We start from the raw sequence: 21,633 nt of genomic DNA on the forward strand, positions 1-21,633 counted from the left end.
TGGTATACATTTTTAGCCATTCCACAATGATGTATATTCATATTTTTTAAATTAATTCAAATTTGGAATATACTCATAAGTCAGAAGTCAACTACTATAAAATTATCTTTAGTTTCACTTGAGTCTATTCTGGTAAAACATACCAGCTGAACTCTGGGCATATGGGAAACTTTATACATATTTTATATTTTAGAAAACTGTTTATGAGATTTTTATATGTATTACTGAAAAACATAGTGAGAACTGATAAATGAAAGGATGTGACTGCTCATATTTGGTATGAAAAAAAACCTTAAAAAAAGTGTGGATTTTCATGTACTGCAGCTAGCAAGCCTCAAAGTGCTGTTTGGAAAAGAATGACATCCTTGGGCTTGGTGAATTATCTTGCAAAAATATTTGATCAGTTGTAATAATATTTAAATACTTTAATTTGATCTGAAAACACAGATCACTCACAATTCCTGTTGACCCAAGACTCTAGAGAGACATTTGTTATTGACAAATGGAACTTAACTCACATTATTACAAATTACATGGGTAAGAGAGAGGTCAGAATGTTAAGGAGAGGGGAAGAGAGTTCAAAGAGCATCCAGTTAACCACTGCTAGAGTCTTACATTCCAGAGGCACTAACTGCACAACTCCATGAGATAAATACCTGGATGGTGAATTTAGACTCCAAGAGGATAAAATTTGTTCAAGGTTATAAGGATGAAGTGGTTCTAAGAGAAGGTCTGACACATCATAGTCCTTGGTATAGACTGACTGAGGCATAAAAATTCCACTGTTGGAAGATGCCAACTTATTTAGCTTTTGTCCAGATGCCTTTAGCTTTTTGGACGCTGACCAGATTTTCCTAACATTCTCTAGGATTTATCAGAGGTTTACAGTACCTATTAACCTGGCTCAGATGATCTCGGGACTCCCTCTGAAATAGGAAAGCACAGCAATCATTCAGCTGTCTTCTACTCTCTTTCCTGAGGTAAAATAGTCTGTACATTTCTGGGTTTGCAAAGGTTCTGCAGCCTCCAGAGCCTACCCCTTTCATCCACAAGGTAACTAGTACAAAGTAATAAACTGGTGTTCAAAACAATTTCCTTTAATGTAGGATTAACAACTTAATACCAACATTAATGTCTATATTAGAGGGTTAAGCACGAACAAAATTAGTCATCAAAATATCCAACTTATTAAACCATCATTGACTATGGATCAACTTTCCATACTTGGGTATGGATCTACTTGATCCACCCTACTCTAAGCCACACTTAATTGATTTTACAGTACTAACAGTCACCAAGTCACATAAGTAAGCCTTGTTAAAGGTAAAATCACTCACTTGGGCAAACTCTGGGAGGTGCCTTTCTTAGCCTTATTCTTGTGTGACATTTTTTCCAGGTAAAAGGTTTTGATGAGGCAAGAGTTGGTGACATCACAGAGCAGTTCTATAGAATCTATAGAACATTTCTACAAAACAATAAATGTTTTGGCTCCCTATGCAGTTTACACTAATGTCATCTTTTCATGGAATAATAGATGGTTGGTAAATTTGTTTTTTAAATCTTTTTTTTGTTTCAATGAGTGATATTGATTTGGTTATAGGTACAATAATGCTGAGATTAAAGTGTGAAGTCTGTGAGGACTGTCTAATAATTTTTCTCCCCACCCCCTCCTCCCTTCTCCAAACACACATATACTTTGTTTTGTTTTTTAAAGATGAACGTGGGAATTTATTGTTCAAAAAGATTTGTTGGCATTTTGCTGATTTGCCAATACAAATGTTAATTGTGGCTTCATCTCGGAGTTCTTTGGTAGATCAGTTGTAATTACAATGATGTACCTCTGGCGAAGGTGGTGGAGGAGTCGACCTTAAAGGAGAGGCAGTGGATGCATCAGCGGTCACTGGCATTGGGAAGCTTGGGTTGCCTGCTGGTTGCAGGTTAATTGGAAGACCATCAATGACTGGTGAATAAAGATATGTGTTTGGAAAAAGGGAAGGCTCCCCCATTTTATCAAAATAACTTCTGTGTAAGGAAGAAATACTGTGGTTCTCAGAAGGAGTTGTGGTGGTTATGAAATTCCCAATGTGAATGTTGGCTTGAGTGTAGCTGCTACGTGAATGCACAGGAAAGGTGGTCAACTGCCTTGAAAGAGCATTTTGATTCATTAAAATTTGTCCTGATGGTCGAAGTAAAGTAGATGACGGAGGAGCAAAAGCAGTCCTGATTGGCTCAGTTGTCTTAGCCATTCTCTGGCTGGTAGCAGGATTTCTTAGTAGAGGCATATTTAAATTTGTGGAGTGTGAAAATACACTTTCCCCACTTCTTTCAGCAACATAACCAGAATTAGGGTTATTCACATGACCCTCAGCTCCAAAGTGCTTCTTGTTGAAATCTTGAACTAATGAAGTTGCTGAAGAAGCAGTTTTAATCCCACGTCTTCTTTTAATCCTTACTAAAAGTTGGGGACACCCTCGTTTAAAATTGGGATTATGATAGCACTGTAACTAAAAGCAAAGGAGAAAGTACTTTAGTGACATTTTCAACTAAGGTACAAGACCGTAACAAACCTAACTCTATGAATTATGATTTCAGTTTCAACACAAAAACTTAATGTCATAGAACAATACATGTCCAGGTGTCCCCAAACCTGGGGCCTCAGACTACCCCAAACCTGTTAGGTTCAGGCCACACAGCAGAAGGTGAGACAGTGAGCAGAACTTTGCTCCCACACTGCCTGAGTCCCACCCCGTCTCCCATTCCAGGCCCCCTTCTAACCCTCCTAACCCCCAGGTTGAGGATAAATTACCTTGCTTGAAACAGGGCACAGGTGTCAGAAATGTTGAGGACTGGTGAGTACACTGCTGATATGTTTGAAGATGTACTTATTTAGCACAGACATTTGGTTATGATTGCCAAGCAAAAATGTGTTGTGTATTTCCAGTAACTAGGGATGCTACTTCAAAAGGTTTCAGGACTTTTACTGAAATAGAGTTCATTGATAAGGTTCAAAGTTATGAGGAAAATTCCCTATAATCTTGAATGTTGATGCTCAAGTAGTCCTACATTTTGACAAAATGTTTGAAAGGTGTTTAATATGATTTCAAAGATATGTTTTCAGCTCTTATAAATGAACACTATTTTCTATGAAATAAAAGTTTATATATTTCTTATATAAATTGTATCTGAAAATTTCTACATACCTTGTTTAAGACTGAAAGTACTTTTTCTTCTGCCAGAAAGTCAGCTAGAGAAGCTGATCTTTGAATATTCTGTCGCATTTTACTAAAACCATACAGGTTAAGCTGACGAACTAAACTTTTCATATTATCAGTGTCAAATATTCTGAAAGGGGCCTTTCTTTCCAAAACTTCTTTCTTAAAGAGTTCTTCATTAATCACTATGGAAGTTCCCTTCTCATCCCACCAAATAGACTTAATTTGATCACTTTCAACTATTTTCCACAGTTTTCTGGGAAAGGTCATAGAAAGAAAATCATTGTCTTCATCTGATTCAGAGGCACAGACTGCATAACGGGGTCTTTTTATCAAGGTCACTTCACACAAAGCCTGGAAGGCATTTTCTTCAACCAGAGACCTCAAGTCCAAGTCTTCAGGGTATGGGTCATCACACAAGGCAGATGTAAGAGAGGTTTCTGAATCAGTAGATCCAACATTAGGCAAGACATCTTGACATTCCGAGGAAATGTGGGCCATGTCAAGGAAACCTTTCTTCAGCTGCCTTCCACATTGGCATAATTTCAAGCCTGAAGCTTCAAAGGCTGTCTTGGCAGGCCTACACAGATAGGTAGTTCACACCATAGTGGCCCTCAACCTGAGGAGCTGTGACATCACAAAATGACTGGTCTCCTAGCAGCTAAGTAGAACATTTGGCCACTGGTTCCCTCCCAGTCCATACACTTTATTCAGTTAATATATAATGTGGGCCAGTTACTTATACACTAACTGAAAAATGGGATCTGCAAAATCTCATTCCTGTGTAACTTTTGAGAAATCAGATCGATGTACACAAATGTATTAATCCCTGAAATCAAAGCAATTTCCTCTCTTATACATACGAACTCTTATTCAGTTGGTGCCAGTAACATAAGACTGGTAAATAAACAATGGAACGGTTAAGAGAAACAACTGATTAACAATGCTCTGTCAATTGGATGTGATATATGTGGGTACCTGCACATAGCTACAGAGGCAGGAAGAAGCTTGGAGATCATGAGGGAATGGGGCTTGGAAAAATAGAAAGGAATCTTTGAACTGTATGGCACATATACTTTTAAAATTTTCTCTAAACCCTCATTTGCTATTTGAGCAATTCTGGAGGTGGAGGAAAATAACTTGGTCTGGTGGTGGTGATGAAATTCTTGGAGCCGCCTCCTCTGCAAAGCGCTAATGAGCAAGGAGGACACACCTGCACAGGGGCTGATGCTGCTCAGCGTAGGCAAAGGGCCTGCTGGAGCCAGCACAGACTCCGTAGCCCTGCACCCAGGTGGAAGACAAAGGGCTCCCAAAAATTGCAATGTAGGTGCTTTTCTCCACAGCAAAATGAACACACAGCAAAGGGGACCATATATATAAGAGCAGGTTGTGCAGTATGACTACATGAAGGAATGAAAAAAATAGAGTTTGAGAAAAGAAAGAAAGAAAGTAAAAGAAGAGTAAAAGAAGAAGGAAAAGGAAAGAAGCATTGCCCCCAGACAGAACATAATACTCATGCTCCTCTCCTTTCTGTAAATTAGGAGGTTAAATAGTTGGATGAAGTTGTGAAGAAGTGACTGAGTGAAGAATTATGAGTAATGAATCCATAGAGGGAGGCTTATATTTGGCAGACCACAAGTCAATATGTTTACCAATACATTTTCATGAAAAAAAAAGACAGGGTTATGAAATTTGCAGATTACACAAAATTTGGAAGAAAAAATAACATAATGAATGGCAACACTGGTAGTATTCCAAAAGGTTTCTAAGAGCTGGAAAGATGACCTAAGCAATTACAGTAGAGGTCCATAGGGAGTTTTGTTTTTAGAAAGATTATTTTCATTCTAAAATGTAGAGAATAAGGACAAGCTAGATTGATTATAGTTAAGGGTTTCAGATGACCACAATTTCAAAATGACCCAGTAGAGCCACCTGTTTCCAGGAACGGAGCTCTCAGCAGTGTTGGCGGCCTTGCTGACAGCAGAGGCAGCAGTTTAAGCACGGGGAGTATTCTCTAACCATGTGCTGCTCAGAACTTTCCTGGATCATGAGCCTAAGTCTGGGCTCTGAGTTTCAAGACTTCTACTGAGGAAAGTAATTGGGATTAATAGTAGTCTTATGAAATCACTTTTCTAGAAGAATTATATATGATACTGGAATGTTTAGCATAGAGAGATTTAAGACAGGGTAGAAGAAACTGCCACAGAATTCCTAAAAGTCTGAAGAAAGAAATAACATTTGTTTATGTAGCTCCTGAGAGCAGAAGTAGGTCAATGGCTGAAACTTATATGGTGAGGACCAACGATAGCTCAATAAAAAGAAGAGAATTTCTAAACTATGCCCAGCAACAAAGATATGAGTGAGCTCCCTATCACTGCCTGTGTTCAAGTCAAAGCTAAAGGTTGACTCTGAGGTGAGCTATAGAAAGAACACTGCGTTGAGTAACAATGTAGTGTTACTAACACTACATATAGTGTTACTACATGTAATGTAGTAGACTAACAACTTCACCACCCTGAGATGTTATTAATGCCCAAAAGAGGTTTTCTTAAACTGAATAATTTGCTCTGCTGTGAGTACTCTAAGTTATAAAAAGTAATTATAACTTTCAAATGACATGAATGGCCCAAATCTACATTTTAAGAGTAATTCACATAGGGAGTAACAAAGTTAATGGATTCAGTTTTTTTAACCACATACTTTAGACCTTAGAAATCATCTTAAAGTCCTCTAAGGGATTTGTGGGTGGATTATAGAGAACCTCTGACCCCTCTTGGAATTCTATTTATAGTTGTATTTGTGCCTTTTCGGGAAAGAGGGGCCATAGTTTTCAGCAGAATTGTAGAGAGGTCCCTGACCCACAAATGATTGTGAATGTGATTCCTAGTCTAATCTCTTCAGTCTAAAGATGAAGGAACAATTTCAGATGACAAAATGATTTGCTCAAATTCACAGAACAATCATTGGCTAAGTTGGGACACAAACCAGAGTCATTAATTCCTACTAGGGACTGCTCGTGTAAGTCGTCAGGACTCAATCTTCCACTGTCATTGATCTTTTTAAAAGTTAAAACCTGAAGAAAAATTGGTGACAAAATCATGAGGGCCTTTTTATTATCAGATTCTTTCAAAAGGTATTATGTGAAGTAAATACAACATAGTTACTCTCTGTTCTAATACAGTGACTAGTCAGTTAAGATATGCTGTGAATAAACACATTTCACTTAACTCCCTATTACTTAGGGAAGCATTTCCTCTACAGGAGAATCAATGAGTAATATTCTTCTCTATTCGTAATACATAGGAATAGGGGCAGCATGTTTATTTTATATTCATAAGTATTATATATTTAAGTATATTTTTATATCTATCATATATTTTTTACCAAGGTTGGTGCCCAAGAAGAAAGACTTAGCAAAAGATTTATCAGCAAACACTGAAGAGAAAGTAGGGGAGGAAGTACACTTACATACAAGTGTTAGAAATGTGGGTTCAAATAAAATTTTTGGAGCATAATGTAGTCACACTTATCAAAATGTAAAGTGTCCACATCTTTAGCAGTAAGTCTGAGGTTGTAGCCAGGCCAAATATTTTATATATATTCTATCTATATCTATATCTATATCTATATCTATATATAAAGAATCCTGCTACTTGACCTAGCATAAGAATCACTTTGATAGACTGAGTGCCTCTTTTCTCCTCTACAGTCAAGTGCCCTTCCAACACCCTCTTTTCTTCTAAGCTAATGCATTCCCCATGAACTCAGAAGCAGAGTAAAATTTTTAAGCCTACACATAATGGAGCTAAACTGTGTTGGGAAATTTCACTTTAGAAGGAGAAAGAATGGCTCCCTAGCCCGCAAGACTTGGCTGCCATTGATTGAACACAACAGCATGTCTAAAAGAAAGAATGCATCAATCAACAAGAGTCAGTGGTTAGGCTTGAAAGCACTAAAAATAAAATAATGAAACGAGAATTGCACTTACAGCCATGGAAGCAAATGCTGTCTGTGTTTTTCAAGTGTGTCCACAGGAGGATGTTCTGTGCTGATGTATTTCAAGGCTGTTTTCCAGGCAGGGTACTTTCCTATTGAAGCAATGGTCATTACCAGGTACCACAGCCTGATGCCAGTGTATGCCCAATCACACAACCAAATCATTCTGAGTTCACGGAGAAACCTTTAGATAACAACAGAGCTTGCTCCCAAGAAGAAAAAACTCTGGCTAGACTAAAAGATAGCTCATGGGTCTATCTGGGAGAAGATCATGCCAGACAGATGGAACAAGAATTACAAAGGCTTTAAGTTTGTAGCACGTCTGACATGGTCAAAGAACAGCAATGAGCCCAGAGTGTTAGGAATGACATGAATGATGGGGAGTAGAAGGTAAGCTTAGAGAGATGAATGCAGGCAGTGGGGAGGAGGAGCCTGACTGTGTATAGGACCTTATAGGACATTATAAAAGTTGTGGCTGTTACTCTGGGTAGCCATTGGCAGATTTGTTTTTTAAGTAGAGGACCAAAACGATCTGATCTACATTTTCAAAGAATCACTCTAGGGTGTCAGATGTAAGAAACTTGAAAGTCACCACTCTGTTTTATCAATAAGTAAAAAGCTGAACAAACTGAAAAAATAAAAACAACTCTTAGATCCATTAGAGAAGTAAGGTCACAGGGCAAATCACTGACAAAACATGCCAAAGTATGGAGAGACAGACAGGCAAATACGGACCAACGCTACTTACTGGAGCAGAACCCCCTGCAGGAACCAGTGCCAGGGTAAGGAAACCTGAACTGTGAATGGTGAATGGGTAGAAGCTCAGCGTAGACAAGGCTCAGAGATTAAAAACTCTGGGTGGGGGAAAAGAGACACATGCTCCCTCTTGAGAGCATGCCCACACTTTTCCTGTCCCGTCATCTTTCCCCTACACACATTGCCTTTGCTTTTCTCTCTCCTAAACTCCAAGGGCCCTTTTGCTTCTGTAATTTGTCTCCTGAGCCTACACACCCAGCTGGCTTACTTCTACTACATCTGTAACTTTCTCAATAAACTTTCTCTTATTCCAAACAAACAAACAAACAAACAAACAAAAAACTCACAATTCTGGGTGGGGTAGGGGGTGATCATCCATAAAAGGACCTCACACTTTTTTAAAGTTTACCTCCTGGAGCTCTATTTGTTGCTCACAATAAAAATCATTGAAAAAATCTCATCCTTCAACAGGGAACAGGAACAGTGGCCATTTTCAAAAGCAGAGCACTCCGTTCTTCTTAACAAGGTCTGCTGTCGGAAGAAACTACTCTACTAGAGCCTCAAAGTGCTGAGGTTTTATTAGAGACTAACCTACCTGGGGGAAGGAAATAGCAAGTCCACTACCCTCTAGTCATTTGGTGTCACCTGGTGGGGGAGCGGGGAACTAAGGAGCACTGGTGAAGTCCATAGACCCAAGGCACAGGCTCCCTAGAAGATCTGAGACCCGACCGTAGACTACAGAACATGTGTTCCCCACACCTTACCACCACATTCCTAAAGATCTGTTTACTGCAGTTCCTTTTACCTGGTCCGCCATGTTCACCTCTCCACAAAAAGTACCAGGCAGACTACCGGTAAGATGCACAGTTTGAAGAGATTCAACAAGCATCAGGAGCAGAGTCAGATATGGCAGGAAGGTTGGAATTATCAGACCAGGATTTTTGTTTAATTGTGATTTATATGCTAAGGGCTTTAATGAAAAAATAGATAATATACAAGAATAGATGGATAGTATAACCAGATAAATAGAAATTTTGAGGAAGAATAAAAAACACTAGAAATCAAAAACACTGTAATAAAAATCTGAAAAGTCTTTGATAGGCTATTTAGTAGACTATACCTGGGTGAGGAAAGAATATCTGAGCTTGATGATATGACAATGGAAACTTCCAAAACTGAAAAGTAAAGAATTAAAATACAAAAATGCAAAACAGAATATGCAAGAACTGTGGGACAACTACAAAAGGTGTAACATAATTGTAATGGGAATACCAAAAGAAGAAGAAAGAGAAAGAACAGAGATAATGTTCAAAGCCCTAATGAGTGAGAATTTCTCATTAATGAATGTCAGAGATGAAACCACAAAGCCAGACAGCTCAGAGAACACCAAACAGGATAACTGCCAAAAGAACTACAGCTAGGCATATTATATTCAAACTAGAGAAAATCAAAGATAAAGGGGAAAAACTCTGAAATAAGGCCAAAGAAAAATATTACCTTTGGAAGAACAAACATAAGAATTATATCCAATTTCTCCTCAGAAACCATACAAGGAGGAAGAACATGAACAGAAATATTTCAAATGTTGAGAAAAAAATTCCACCAACCCAGAATTTAGTACCTTCTGAAATTATCCTTCAGAAGTCAAGAAGAAATAAAGTCTTTCTTGGACAAATAAAAATAAAGGAAATTTGTTGCTAGTAGACCTTCCCTGTAAGAAATGGTGAAAGAAGTTCCTCAGATAGAAGGAAAATTATATGTCAGAAATGTGGATCTACATAAAGAAAGGAAAAGCATCAATAACAGAATAAAGAAAGGTAAAATGAAAACTTTAACTTTTCTTATCCTTGTTTGATCTAACAGATAGCAACAATGTATTCTATTATATATGCAAATGTATACATTTTATATGTGTATATATGCATATGTATGCCTACATATAAGTAAAATAAATGACAGTAATGATATGAAGGACAGGAGAAAGGAATGCAATTCGTTTGTTATTTTAAGGTACTCACACTACCTATGAAGTGGTATAGTGTTATTTGAAAGTAAAGTTGGCTTAGTTGTAAAATATATTGCAATTTCTAGGACAACCACTAAAAAGAAGTTTAAAAATATAGTAGATATGTGAAGAGAGAAAGTGGAAAGGCAAAAAAAAGGAGTGGAAGGCAAAAATGGGAGCAAAGGACAAAGGCAACAAATAGAAAACATGGTAGTAATCCCACTATAGCAATAACTACTTTGAATATCAGTGGTCTAAATGCATCAATGAATAGACAAAAACATGAGAGTGAATTAAAAAAAACATACAATAATAAAATGCCTATAAGAAATTTACCTTAAATATTAAGATAGAGTAAGAGTAAATGGGTGGAGAAAGATATACTTTGCTAATTAGTGTTAATTGTAAAAATCAGGAGTTGCTATATTACTTTCAGACAGAGCAGACTTCCAAGCAAGGAAAGGCATCTGAGATAAAGGAAATCATCACACCTGACAAAACTACAGTTGCTATGAAACCCCATTCTCTATCATTATGATGCCTGAACCTCAAGTTCAGGCACTGTATGGGCAAAAAGCTGAAACCATGATGGCTGTTTTCACATAAAATTTTTAACCACTTATTTAAAATAGGCCTCAAGACTTCCTGGAAGATTCCTTAATTTTTCTAAGTCATTCTTAAATTATTTTATTCCTCAAATCTCCAAAAACCCTATACCCTCCTCACACTTGACTGATTTTACAAGGAAATTGAAGCAATCAGTAATGAGCTGACATCGGTATGACCAAATCTGTGGATGCACCTAGATCTGTCCCTACCTCAGCCTGCTCTCATAGGACTCTCCCCTCATTTTCTCACCCCTCATTTTTCACAATATCCCTTCCCCTTTTGAAGAATGCTCCAAAAATTATAACCTCTCTCTCCTGCATCATCAATTTCTTCTATTCCACAAAAGTATTCCCACAACCACAAAAACATGTTTTAATATCTCCCATTTCAAGAACCCCCTCTAGCCACTGCCCCAATCTTTCCTCCCCTTTATAATGAAACTCCTCATAGTATACTGAAGAGACTACATCACTTTATTGTCCCTCTTTAACATACTTCAGTCAGACTCTTTGATAAGAACTTTTTAAAAGTTCTTATCAAATTTCCCAACAGACTTCTTCTGGGTAAATCCAGTGGTCAGTTTCATACTCATTTTAGATAAAATCTTAGCAATATTCAATACAGTTGGTCACCTCTTTTTGTTGAATCACTAATTTGACCTCAAGATGCTAACACTCCTGTTTTCCTACCTGCCTCTTTCTTGGTCAGTTCTGCTAGCCAATTCTATTCATTCTTAACCCAACATGCCATTCAGTTCCGAGAGTTGGTTACTGAATGTCTTTCCTATTTACATTTACTCCCTAAATAATCTTATTCAGTACCATTGCTTCAAATATAATCTATAAATTGATTATAGATTACATATCATCTAATTATACATAATCCTAATTACATATCATCAGTCCCAATTTGAGGACTGAGCTCAGATTCACATAACCAACAGCCTAACTGTGTTCCAAATTTTGAATGCTTAATAGACATTCCAAACCTAGGATATCCAAAACCTAATCCTGATTCTGCTCCCAGTCTTCCAACAAACAAATATAAGCAAGCATCTGCCCCCACCAACCTATTCTTTTCCAAATCTTTTACATCTTAGTTAATATAATTTTATCAGATCAAGTGCAGTTTTTTGCCTCTTGTTCCTTCCATGCTCTGTTCCAATGCATGGCCAAATTTTAAAGGTCCTATATTCAAAAGGATACCCCAGATCTAATTATGTTCCATCAATTACAGCACTATCACCTTAATCTAGTCCATTACTAATCTCTACCTAGAGGACCTCAATAGCATTCTAACTGGTCTCCTCACTTTTTCTTCTGTCACCCTATAGTTAATTCCCCAAATAATTTATAGAATAATCTCTTTAAAAACAAATCAAATTACATCATTCTTCTGATGACAACCTTTGATGACTTCCATTTTCTTAAGAATGAATTTCTATCACTTCTCAGCCTTTTGGCTAAGATCAAGTAAAAAATGAATTTCCAACACCTCATAATCACTGAGATCCTTCATGATTTAGTCCTGTCTCCTGACCTATCTCCTTCCAACTCTCTTCTCACTTGCTTAGTTACATTGATCTTTTACACACAGACAATATACAGCCTCACGGGCTAGTCCTCCTCCCTCTCTTCATTGGATTCTTCTTCCTCTTAGAGACCCCTGTGCCTTTTTCCTTCACCTCAATTTGAGCCATCAGGTGTCTGCTCAGATAGCATCATTTTACAGAATCCTTCACTGACCATCCCATCTAAAACACCCCATGTCTCATTCCCTTACTTTCTATCTACTGGCCAGGCTTTATCTTACTTTTTCCTTCCTTTAGAGCAGCAATTGTTAAACCTTTCACTTCATGGCACACATAAACTAATTACTAAAATCCTGTGGCATACCAAAACTATGTATTATATTTTTGCTGATAATTATATAGGTATAACTTTGATTCATTCACACCAGATGGCTATTGTTATGTTGGCTGTTGTTATCTTTTTATTTAACAACCTAAGGAAAAAAGAGGTCAGTGCCCCCGACTAAAGTGTCAGGTATCAGTTGTTTTAAAAATCCTTACAGCAGCGCTGTTGAAAATTGCTGCTTTAGAGCACTTATCACTGCCTGGTGTCATATTTATTTATGGGCCAGTGGCATGCCCCTCCCACTATAATGCTAGTACCATGAAATTACAGCCAATATATTATTTTATGCACTGATTAGCAGAGCCTAGAACAATGCATGACTATCATAGGTGCTCAATGTTTTTTAAGTAAAAAAACTGACTGACTTCAATCTCAACTTTCACTAAAAATACTTCCTATTCAAAGTATGAATAATTTGCAACCTAGCAGATTTTTTTTTCAGATGAAGGAACTTCTGCCCAATCAAACTTGTCACATCTCCTATGATAAATAGAAAAGGGTTTGGTGTTTTTCATATGGAGTTAGTTTCTTCTTCCCAGTCTCCTATACTGTTTTAGATTACCAATCTAGACTCAGCAATTATGATTTTGAAATTCCACCTAGTTCAAGAAAATGTAAAGTAAATCTTTAAAGATGCAAACAAGAAATGGTACTTTCCCCATTCTATCATTTTGCTCTGGTCACGAAACAGTTAACCAACCCCAAATGGGTCTGTGGCTTTCACAGCATACATAAAGTAAATGAATTTGGTCACAGATTTTGGTCTCCTCAGTGATTCTCTTTTTACTTATTTTTTAAATTGAAAATTGCCAATCCTATCAAGTCGATGGTTACACTCACTCTCCAAATCTGCTCAGCTCTCTCCACCCCCTGATGCTGCTCTCCTCTCCTTTCTCTGAGGAGGGCCTCAGCACCTTGGCTTTTCATTTCATGCCCAACTTGCTGGTCACCAGGAAGCTTCTCAAAGACAAGTTTGTTCTGCCGTCTGTCCTCTGCCTGACCCAAGAACACGGAGTTCACACTCTGCGCCTTGCAACTGTTTTGCTCTGACCCTGCTTTTCCGTTCAGTTTACCATTATTCTCGCAGGCATTCTTGTTCACAGGCAGTTTTATTCTCTGGCCACTCTTTTAAATAATAGTAGTTTATTTCATTGCTGTGGGGCTTGCTGACCTACTTTCTTCTTTGATTGGCTGCCCAACAGTTGGTCTGCTTTTCCACACATAAAATCACAGTCTCTTCTTTTTACGTAGAAATTTAACAATCTCTTCTTGGCTGAGCTGATATCATTTCTTTTATTTCCAGGCATTCCTTTTTAAATCTTGATTTTATTAAAAATACTTGATTCAAAGAAGCAATTATGTACTAAAATTGTATAAGCAGTAGTAATTTTATATAACTTCTATGAAGGAAAAAAATATTTCTATTATTTTTGCCCTACAGTATTCAAATGTAGTAAGGTGGGGGGAAAGTATTTACTTACCTAATTTACTTAGTGTCTCAACACAAAAGTATCACTTACCCAGAAAATTATTTTTTATATCAAAGTTGAACCCCTTCTGACCCTCTCAGACATTATAAATTAATTGTTTTAAAATCATGTCTTTTGAATTTACATATTTTTCTCTTGAAAGGCAAACAATCTCACTTTTGGAGTATATATACTGTATTCAATTTATAAAAATGTACAATTTTTGTATTAAAAATTTCTAAAATTATTAATAAAATTAATGTAAGAATTTCTTAAAGCCCATGTTGAATTTTATTTAAACCCATGGTTTGAGGAGAAGAATTCTCCTAAAGTATGTTTATAGATGACCAAGGATTTTAAATGATTTCAATTTGTTCCCCAAATTTCTTGTGCATCTAGTTTATTTACCTTTGCTTAGATATTTACTCTATTTCTCCCTCAAATAATAGCAACTACTTTGAGAAAAATATGTACTACTCTGAGAAAAAAACATATGCTTTAGATATATTTATATGTGTATATATATATATGAATGATAAGATAACCAATAAGATTTTTAGGGGTAAAATGAAATCATTGAGAATGAACAGCACTGTTACTTTGGTTTGATACACTAGAATTTTCAATTTACTAACTAGAAACAGCTTCCAATTAACTTAAACAAATGAGCAGGACTTCATAGAGAACATGCAACAAGAGTCATTTGGTTATGACCTCTTACTGCAAAGCTGGCCATGAAATAGACTTTTGATATAACTGCCAAATGAGTTCATATATACAATAACAGACATATTTATTGATAAGTTTATTGACAACATTTTCTTAAAGTATCTTTCATAAAACTTCACACATCATCTGATTGTTGGGCCAAACTACCTGGATTGTACCATAAATGATTGATTTTTTATAAATGTCATAATTGTGAATAGCTTAATGATGGCACCTTTTAAAGTTTGTTTTGTCAAATGAAAGTACTGGCAATTCCATCATTTTTGCAATCCTGTTTTGGGATACTTTCATTGGTTAATGTAGGGAAGCTTAAAAAAGGAGAGCAGCCAAATCTCCCCTCCCCTTGACCTCCAGAAGACCTTAGAAAGAAGTTATATAAACCAATGGACATGGAAGGTGAAAGCCTGTGTTCCTGCTCTCTCTCTCTTCTAGTCTCCTTCCCACATACCTATTAGCCTAGAGAGCTTCCTTCCCTTAAGCAGCTACAGCGCTTTAGAAAAGTGCTGTCTCTCAATCATAGAAGCATAATCTCTTATAGCTGAAAGAGCTCTCAAAGGTAGTCCTGAATTTAAACAGCAGTCCCACTGTCTGCCAGCACACGTACATGCACACACTGCCACCACTGTTACATTAAGAGGCGAAAATCAACGCGTCTTATCTAAAGTCCCACAGCAAGGGGCAGTCACTCAATGAAGAACATAATTTGTCAGACCTTTATTCCATGTTCTCTGTATCGTGCCACAGCAGGCAGAGAGTGAATAAACTGCTGGTTCCTAGAGTCCCAGCAGAGTTCTCTTTCTTGTCTTCTCTTACCAACCATGACCTGGTTGCCTGATGCCAATGTAAAACCACCAAGAGGTAAAATAAGGAAGCTGTGCTCTTTAGAAAGATACTCTATTGGATGTTCCATGGTGTTCAAATGGACTGTTAGTGTAATCATTTAGGCATAGTATGAATTTCATTTCTATAACTGACCCAAAAAAATATCACTAGTAATATTGATTCTATGTATCCTCAGATCCAAATCCTTTTTAAGTGAATTTTCATAATACAATCTATTGTTATATTCAGAGGCTGCATGTTCTGGAAATTCACCAGCAGTACTATCAGAATATAATTAGAAGAGGACAAAAATAAGAGATATAAGTTTTTAAGGAAGATTTGTTAATTACTCAACAAATAACATTGTTGCTGAGATATTCCTGATTCCTGATTTGTTCTTTACAAGTATCTATTGTTTAGTCTTTTTGGCAGTACTCTCTACCTGCCCCTTCTTGTAGGGAATGGCTATTGTGCCCACTCACCTTCCTTCAAGATCCAGTCTCCTCCACACTCCAACACGGGATAACAATGAGCACTTCCCAGTTCTCGCATCACCCTGCCATCTGGCCACTGTGCCAAGACCAGGTGCACCTGCCTCAAGCTGGACCAATCGTAATCCTTCCCCCATGATCTTGCTGTCTGAAACCAAGTCATCATGAGCGAGTTTTTAAAATTATAGATGGTATAGAATATTAAGCTTGTTTGCTCTTGATAACCATGTTTCTTACTTAAGAAGGCAGTTGGTCTGCAGGAGGCTGTGGGGAGAAGGAAGCTGACAGGCAGAAGGAATAAAATGGAAAAGATGGCAGGCTCGTTTCATTCTCTTTGTTTCCTGGAGCTCATTGCTGTCCTAGTGGTTTGTTTGCCCTTAGTAACATGAAGAAACCAAGTAATCTTTCAACACATTTCCCTTTGCCTAAGCCAATTAGGGATAGTATTTGACATGTGAAACCCAAAGTGTCCTGAATAGTCTATTCTTTCTGTCTTACATCTTCCCTGGAATCTTTTGGGATGGAAGACAGAACGGGAAATGAATGGCAGCTGGAGTACTTTTTTCTTCTTTTTGTTGTTGTTTGTCATCTATACCTCCAGCTTTGAAAGAAACTTATGCCAAGCTGAGGACCAGACAAAGATGGAAAATGTTTCATTGTATCTCAGGAATAACTTTCAAGTTACATCTAACCCTTAAACTCATTACTGAAATTAGAGTAATAAGAAAATTTAGAATTTTTTTCACAAAATCATTAATTGTCTCCCCATAGGCAAGATATCTTTTGAAGGATAAATATCATAAATGTGCAGACCAGCAGACAAAATTATGACTGCTGGTCATAATTTTCATGCTTTCATGTTTTCATGCTTTCTTTGGTACTGAGGTAATAATTTTATTATTAAAAAGCCCTGAACAGTTATGGATAGTTCTTGTGTAGATTTTTAAACACCCAGATAAAGGAATTTGAATGATTGTAAGATGTGTTCTATACAGAAGTGTCCCAACCTAGGTTTATAATTTGTCAGTTTTCTCAGATTAAACATTTACTTCAATAAATTATGAAGACAACATACTGGATATTGATGCCAAAGACTCTAGAAAAACACAGCAAAAACTTTTTAAAAATCTAATAAGTTAGCTCTTGTGCTTCTACCTTACCATTATTTCATTGGGCTTTGAAAAAACAAGTAAATAGCACCTATTCTTAATGTCATATTGTCTTTTTGTTCATATATATATATATATATATTTCCATTTCGCTCAGTTTATATTTGCATTATGAGCATAGTCAATTCTAGGTAAAAGCGAAGTTCAATTTAAGCACGGCATACCCCAGCTTCCTCCTGGGGCACACAATCCAATTTAGATTGTATGATTGTTTCGGAAGTTTTATCCTCTTTCCTTCTTTTGTACTTTCATTCTATATCATCAATATTTATAGTTATCACTAGCTAACCGGAAACAAGGCTCCATCTGCTGCCCATATTGTTTTCCTGATCTTAATTCTATCATCCTGTTTAATAATAGTAATACTTTATATTATTAAAGTACTTCTCAAGTTTTTAAAGGACAAAAATTCAGATCATTCAATCCCCAGCATAATACTGTAAAGTAGGAGGTGTTACTTCTATGACCCCCATTTCACAGTTGGAGAAATTGTGACTGCTAATAATGAAATGAGTCACCCAAGATGCCTTGTCAAGTCAATGTCATAAATAGCACCAGAACGCAAAGTTCCTGAATTCTAATCTAGTTCTTTTCCTACTATGGGATTTAATTTCTAGTGCCCTTTTGGGCCAAGATGTCATTCTTCTAGTAACAAACTATTCCCAGTTAAGGATTTTCTTCTTTCCCCTGCAACATAATACAGTGAACATTTTAACAATCTTTCCTGAAGAATGCATATTTCTTCATCATATCTCCAAAGAAAGTTTCAAGTAATGGCAATTTTAATCCAGATATCAAGAAAAACCATGCTAGGTGAAGATGTTTCAGGAAATTAGGATGTCATGCTGCTCCTTACAGCATCATATAGAGAAAGGTCCTGCTCTCTACCTGTTTGTTGGACTGATGCTACTGAGAAGTAAGGCAGGTTGTGATTTCAAATATGCTGAGTTGCTTTTACCAAAAGTTATGGAAATGTCCTAGGAACTCCAACATCTCCAGAACTACTTCCTGCACCAATAGTATTGCAACATTGCAAGTGACCTTTGTCCTGTTTTTTTTTTCCTAGAAATTATGATCACCAAAAGAATGTAGAGAGACAGATTACATCTGTTGGAGAGTCAATTACTAGAATCAGATTTTTCATTTTTTTTTTTACAACAAAGTTATTTTAGGGAGCTTATTATAGTCTCCCAATTATTTTTAGATATTTGTTCTTAGGTTAATACTTGGCACACAAGTAACTGCAGCTTAGTGCATGTTGAGACAGTACAGCTTGTACCTTTTTGTTACATACCAGATATCATCATAAGAAGCCAGATCCATCATATTTGATGAAAATCCAAATTTTTTTGTGATTATGCAGGCGTACTTCATTATTTATTTATAAACATGTGACTTTTGTTGGAAACCCAGTTAAGTACAAAGTAGACAATAGATCATTCATGACCCCTCTACTTAGTGAAAAATACTATTAACCTTTTACCATTTCCCCTCAGCTTTTGTCCATGCATTTTTATTATGTTAGCTCAAAATGCAATCATCTTTCTGACTTTTTGTGTTTAATATTATATCATAAAAATTTCACCTTGATACAACACAATGAATCATTAAGAACTCTGTTAATAAATACATTTTAATGGTTTTGTATAATATTCTTATTTGAATGTACTGTGTGGCTTTTTTAAGTTCTTTGAAAAAATCAATTAATTTTACTTATTTTAATTGAACCTATTGGCATGACATTGGTTAATAAAATTATGTAAGTTGCAGCTGTACAATTCTATAATACATCATCTGTATATTGTATTGTGTGTTCACCACCCCAAGTCAAGTCTCCTTCCATCACCATTAACCCTGCCTTTACCCTCTCTACCTCCCCCACTCCCTTTTTCCTCTGGTAATCCCCATACTGTTGTCTTTGTCCAGGAAGTTTATTTTCTTTTGCTTAATCCCTTCATCTTTTTCATCCAGTGCCCCAACCCCTCCCCTTTGACAGCTATCAGTCTGTTCTCTGTAACTATGAGTCTGTTTTTATTTTGTTTGTTAGTTTATTTTGTTCACTAGACTCCAGATATATGCAAAATCATTGGTACTTGTCTTTCTCTGACTAGATTATTTCACTTACTCTCCAGAGCCTCCATCCATGCCATCCCAAAAGATAAGTCTTCCTTTTTTTTTTTTTTTTTTTTTTTACTGCCAAATAGCATCCCTTTGTGTAAAAGTACCACAGCTTTTTTAATCAACTCATCTGATAGACATTTGGGCTGCTTCCAAATTTTGGCTATTGTAAATAAGCTGCAATGAACATAGGGATGCATACATTCTTTCAAATTAGTATTTCCAGTTTCTTTGGATATATTCCCAGAAGTAGAATTGCTGGGTCATAAGGTAGTTTCATTTTTAACTTTTTGAGGTAACTCCATACTACTTTCCACAATGGCTGCACCAATCTGCATTCCCACCTGCAGTGCATGAGGATTCCCTTTTCTCCACATCCTCCACAACTCTTGGTGTTTGTTGATCTATTGATGATAGCCAGTCTGATAAGTATGAGGCGATAGCTCATTGTGATTTTAATTTGCATTTCTCTGATGATTAGTGACATTGAGCATCTTTTCATATGTCTATTGGCCATCTGTATGTCCTCTTTGGAGAAGTGTCTATCCAGGTCCTTTGCCCATTTTTTAATTGGATTGTTTGTTTTTTTGGTGTTGAGTTTTGTAAGTTCTTTATAAATTTTGAATATTAACCCCTTTATCAGATATATCATTAGAGAACATGTACTCCCATTTAGCAGGTTGTCTTTTCATTTTGTTGACTGTTTGCTTTGCTGTGCAAAAACTTTTTAGTTTGACGTAGTTTCATTTGTTTATTTTTCTTTTGTTTCCCTTGTCCAAGGAGATATATCAGAAAAAAAATTGCTATAAGAAATGTGTAAGATTTTATTGCCTGTTTTCTTCTAGGATTTCTATGGTTTTAAGTCTAACATTTAAGTCTTTAATTCATTTTGAGTTTATTCTTACGTATCATCATAAGAAGCCACATCCATCATATTTGACAAAAATCTAAAATGAATGAATATGTTTTCCTATTTTCATTACTCAAGAACTCTCCATAAGGAGAGATTGTGTTCCAAAAATATATTCATAAGGTGTTTGTAACTCTATCTATTTTTCCTTAAAAATAGATGTAACAATGTAGGAAATTTAGTTTTCTTTTTCTAGGCTGCTGACACACAAATTCTCCAAAGGAAAAGATCTATAGTTACTGCCTTGATAAACTCATTCTTAGTGAAAGCTGGGGTTTTGGGGTCTGTGCTATCAATTGGTATCTAGGATTGATAGTGAACAGCAGGGCTATTATGTGTGTGAAGAAAAGGTAACACGTGCTTTTGGAAGAGAAGAAGGGAAGGAATCAGCAGGAACTGGGCAGCTTCTGAGGGAAGGGGAGAGTAAGAGAGGACATCTGCTTGATCACTTGTGAGGTAAAGGAGATCTAAAAGGAGAGTATGTCTCATGAGAAATTTAAGAACGTTGAAATTGAAATCTTTGACATTAAACTCTCTCCTCAGTGTATGTTGTGAAATTCAGTAAATTCTATGTTGCTACTTACATATGTGTGAAATAAAACTTTTTTGTGCAGCAGAAAATGGTGGAGGGACATTATTTGGATTTTGTGATAATTATTGAGGAAAGCTTGCAATGCCTGTTGAACCCAAAAAGATCCAGAAATGCAAAACCAACAAGTCCATTTTTAAGCCAAATCAAGATGGGTTTTGTCTCTGTGACCAAACACATTTCAAGTTACAATGGAAGGCACCATAAATAATTTCTTCGGATTCCATCTGAACCATGGAAAAAGTAAAGGGGTGAAGCAGACATTCTTATTCTCAGTAGCAAACTTTTTAATCCCATGTCAATTCACTGAAAAATGACATGGGGGGTATGTAGTGAGGACAAGATTCTCAGTCATTTGTTTTATTTGTGATTCCCTGATTGTTATGTTTTTCTATGATTTACTCTAAAATATACCAACATACCAGAGGGCATGATATATGTGAGTATATGTATATGAGTGTGTGTTAATTTTATCTACCTCTTAGGGATCGTTGATTAATATTTCAAATATACTGATACGGAGTAACACTCCAGGTATAGTTTGTTAGCATTTAAAGGACTCGAATGGAAAACCTATGTCAGAGGGGCACTATTTGTAACTCTAAATGATACCAGAAAGTATATTAATTGGCATATAATGTGCTGGAAATTTTTCTTCAGGAAAATGAGTGGTGTTCAAGACATATCTATTGGCTAGGTACATTGAATGAGTAACCTTGTATTTGCATGAATGGGGTTTTAAAATCTTACCAAATAGCATACATTCTTCAAAATGAAACACAGTCTTGTGATTCCAAGCTGTTCTGTGTGTAGTCTTTGTCACCTGATTCTGACTAGGAGTC

General features: G+C 36.5%; 2 protein-coding genes across 2 annotated transcripts in view; both read right to left on the reverse strand.

Moving 5' to 3' along the window:
- The window catches only part of PPP1R1C (protein phosphatase 1 regulatory inhibitor subunit 1C), a 131,738-nt gene that overhangs the window by 1,875 nt on the left and 108,230 nt on the right, over window positions 1–21,633 (reverse strand). The gene's annotated exons all lie outside the window — the stretch shown is intronic.
- Window positions 1,815–3,713, reverse strand: LOC114494345 (heat shock transcription factor, Y-linked-like). Its single transcript, XM_028509379.2, has 2 exons — window positions 3,201–3,713; window positions 1,815–2,504 (listed from the first exon to the last, which is right to left on the reverse strand). Exons 1-2 carry the CDS (start codon window positions 3,711–3,713, stop codon window positions 1,815–1,817), a joined length of 1,203 nt encoding a protein of 400 aa, XP_028365180.1.

The sequence above is a fragment of the Phyllostomus discolor genome, chromosome 4 (assembly GCF_004126475.2).
Source record: "Phyllostomus discolor isolate MPI-MPIP mPhyDis1 chromosome 4, mPhyDis1.pri.v3, whole genome shotgun sequence".
Lineage (NCBI taxonomy): Eukaryota > Metazoa > Chordata > Mammalia > Chiroptera > Phyllostomidae > Phyllostomus > Phyllostomus discolor.

Excerpts from the sequence above, each read along its gene's own strand:
- LOC114494345 (XM_028509379.2), bottom strand. The coding sequence starts at position 3,713 with ATGGCCCACATTTCCTCGGAATGTCAAGATGTCTTGCCTAATGTTGGA. Across the intron at positions 2,505-3,200 it reads TACTTTCAGTCTTAAACAAG|TTACAGTGCTATCATAATCC; the intron begins GTATGTAGAAAT and ends CTTTGCTTTTAG.